General features: G+C 51.4%; 1 protein-coding gene across 2 annotated transcripts in view; it reads right to left on the bottom strand.

Moving 5' to 3' along the window:
• Positions 1-792: 792 nt before the first annotated feature.
• LOC139062601 (uncharacterized) overlaps positions 793-3,293 on the bottom strand; it is a 3,737-nt gene continuing 1,236 nt past the window's right edge. The window contains exons 2-3 of one of the 2 annotated variants that reach the window (XM_070543884.1): positions 1,534-3,293; positions 793-932 (exon numbers count right to left, since the gene is read on the bottom strand). The exon at positions 1,534-3,293 is cut by the window's right edge and continues 492 nt beyond it. In XM_070543884.1, the coding sequence (XP_070399985.1) occupies positions 912-932; positions 1,534-3,293 (1,781 nt within the window). In that variant the 3' untranslated portion in view covers positions 793-911. The other variant, XM_070543883.1, reaches the window with a different exon arrangement.

Raw genomic sequence — 3,293 nt, 5'->3', positions numbered from 1 at the left:
AGCTCTCTGATCGAGCTGAAGCGGGCAGGTGAGCAACTACTTCGGGCACGTTGCTCGCCCACTGTCGTATATCAAATCCTCCCTGAATGAGTAAATCTCTCATCCGGTCGATGAGCTGTTTTGCCTCTTCTGGGTTGAACAGGGACAGTAAACAATTATCCACGTAGAAGGCTGTGTGGACTGAGTCACAGATGTCTTTGTGGGTTTCTTTGTGCTCCCTTGCATGTCTCTGTAGGGCGAACGTAGCACAGCAGGGGCTACATGTCGTTCCGAAGGGCAAAACTCTCCACTCATATATGTCTGGGGGCCGATCTGTTTCACAATCCCTCCACAGAAACCGTAGCAGGGGACAATCCTCTGGGAGCAGCCAAGCCTGATGAATCATGGCTTTGATATCTCCACTCACGGCTACAGGGTGTTGGCGGAAGCGGAGTAATACCCCCAGCAGAGTGGGCCCCATGGGAGGTCCTGGTAAGAGGCAGCGGTTCAGGACGGACCCCTGAAACTCAAACGAACAGTTGAAGACCACTCTAGCCTTATTGTTGTGATGTACTATGTGGTGCGGTACATACCAAGACTCAGAAGAGCTATGTGTCTCATCTGGGCTCAGCTTAGCAACATAGCCAGACTCTACTAACCTGTGGATCTCCTGGTTGTATGTATGGGTCAGATCAGGGTTCTTGGCCAGCTTACGTTCAGTAGATCTGAGGAGGCCCTTTACTGCTTCAGGGGAGACACACAGAAGTGGAAAGTCTCTTCTTCTCAGTAGAGGAGTGGCATATCTCTCGACACCATCTACTGGGACTCTGAGGGTCTTTGTTTCCAACGTAGCCACTGCCTCTCTGTCCTCCTTTGACCGTGTGACCTCCTTCTCTGTCCTACGGGGGGAACATCTAGTTGCCACAAACGCTTCACATCTTGATGCAGGGCCTCTGCAGGAGAAAGACACATGTTCAGGCACTGCAGCTCCCCCTCAGATGTAGGCATACTACTGGCTGGCCCCTGGATGGCCCATCCGAGCTTGGTGCAGACGGCTACTGGCCCTTTAGATGACCCCCTAAGGACAGGACGGACAGGGGTGATGAGATGAGCATTATCTGAGCCAAGTAGCACCAAAGGTTGGACCTGGTTAAATCCTTTGATCTGGACTTTCTGCAAGTGAATATACTTCTTCTTCAGCTGTTCAGCTGGACATGACTGAGTAGCTAGACTCAGCTGGTCGACTGTGAATGCATGTGTTACTTTGTACCTCACTTTGGGCTTAGCTCTCGGTGACACCTGAAATGAGACAAAGCCTCCCTTCATCTGGATTACATCTCGACGGATAGTTCGCAGTGCGAGTGTTGCTTCCTCCTGCTCCAAACCTAGAGATTCAACTGCCGCAGGAAGCACAACAGTCTTTTCTGAGCCGTCATCAAGCACAGCAAATGTGTCCTGAGATTTGCCACCATGATGTAGTTGAATTGGTACTACTTTAAGCATGACTCGACCTGAGTGACTTGAATAGTCTAGGTAAACCATACTAGTACTCACAGTTAGTATGTTAGGGTCCCGCTTCTTGGCCTCAACCAGGTCATGGAGCACAGACAAATGCTGGTCACCACAGGTGCTGCACGGCTTCTTTAGAGTACACTGCTCTGGAGAATGTTTACGGCCACAGCGCCAGCATTTGGCCTTCTCAGTAATCCAGGTAGCCATAGCTTTGAGGTCTAGCCCTTTAAATCCATCACAGCCATTCAGATAATGCTCTGTCCCTTCACAGTATGGACAATAAGGTTTGAACTTCTGTCTCTTCTTAGGTTGGACTGTCGGATTGGGAGCTGTAGATCCTCCCCCTGGTCTTAGCTTGGCTTGGGCTGGATTTGGGCCGTAGTAGATGGAAGCAGATTTGCTGTGTGACTTGGGCCCTGCTAAGGCTTTGAGTAGGTTCTTCTCTGGGCGTGGCCTGTCAGAGGGCATGTGAGAGGCTTGTCTGGATAGCTGAAGGACTTGGGATTTCCGTTCAAGCCATTCTGAGAAGTCGTACATATTGTATGTTCGGCTGCTGCCAGTGCGGATGATCCCCCGGGTAATACAGTACTCGATGAAGCTGTCTCTGTAGTTCAGGGGGAGTTTGGTAAGCAGTCTGTCCACATGTGAACCACAATGAAGCTCACTGGCTGCTACTTCATCCATGGTACTGAGAAGCCCGACCAGGCTGGACACGGACAGGGACAGGTCCTCAATAGCTTGAGAGTCTCCTGTTCTAATAGGGGGGCAGTTCAATATAGTGCTAAGCTCACTTTGGACTAACTGCCTTGGCTGTCCATACCTCTGCTCTAGCGCCCTCATTGCACTAGTATAGGGAGTGCGGTCGTGGATGTAGCGCTTGGCTACCTGTAGGGCGCTGGGATATTCTAGATGATCTAATAGGACCTGAAACTTGTAATCTTCTCCCAGATGAGAATGTGGCCCTAAGGTGCTGTCCAGCCCTTTCTTTAATAAGGCGAAGTCACTCTCTCTGCCCGTCCTGAAGACCACCAGCCTAGGCTTTGGAATACCATATGAAGATGCCACCATCATCTCCATCAGGTTTGGTAGAGGCGCTCTGGCTGATTCAGATGTGGCAACCCGTGGATTATATTGTCCAGCAGAGGAAGATGATGAATGGTCACTTCCTGACGGGTCGGGATCGTGGTGGTTGCCAGCTGGATCAGGCAAAGATTCAGGATGCAATATGTTGGATACAGGGTGCTGAGCGTCTGCCCACTGTGATGGCTGGGTCACAGGTTCTGGTGGACGTGGAAGTTGGTAGGTCGGATCAGCAGGACGCGGTGGTTGCTGCAAGTACACAGGATTAGCTGGAGGTCTAGCTTGGAAGACGGGAGCAGCTGGATGTAACGTCTGCTGCAGACTCACTGGATCCCCAGCCTGTGATAGCTGCTGTACTGCATGATAAGCACGTTGTCTTGGCTGATTAGCTGAGGCTGCGTGATGTGATATCTGCACCTGGCCTGGCCGGTTTATAAGGAGATGATGTTCCGATCTCTGGTACACGAAGGGTGTAGCGGTGCATCGGCCAAGTCTCCTGAGTGGCGTTGATGCAGCTACATAAGTGGCAGGGTGCAGCACTGGCTGAGTGTGAAAACTCACTTTACGAGGAGGTGATGGAGCAGATGCCTTCACTGGCGTCAGCATGTTCGCAGGTGTTGTGGTGTCCTGCTCTGGTACAGGTAGTGGCTCTATGGTGCGATGTATCACCTCACTGCTAGGTTGTGAAGCTTGCTCCAAACGCTCCACCCGCTTCAGTAATG

This window comes from Nothobranchius furzeri, chromosome 14, assembly GCF_043380555.1.
Source record: "Nothobranchius furzeri strain GRZ-AD chromosome 14, NfurGRZ-RIMD1, whole genome shotgun sequence".
Taxonomy (NCBI): domain Eukaryota; kingdom Metazoa; phylum Chordata; class Actinopteri; order Cyprinodontiformes; family Nothobranchiidae; genus Nothobranchius; species Nothobranchius furzeri.
Note: the sequence above shows the minus strand (reverse complement) of the source record. Positions and strands in the feature narration are given on the sequence as shown.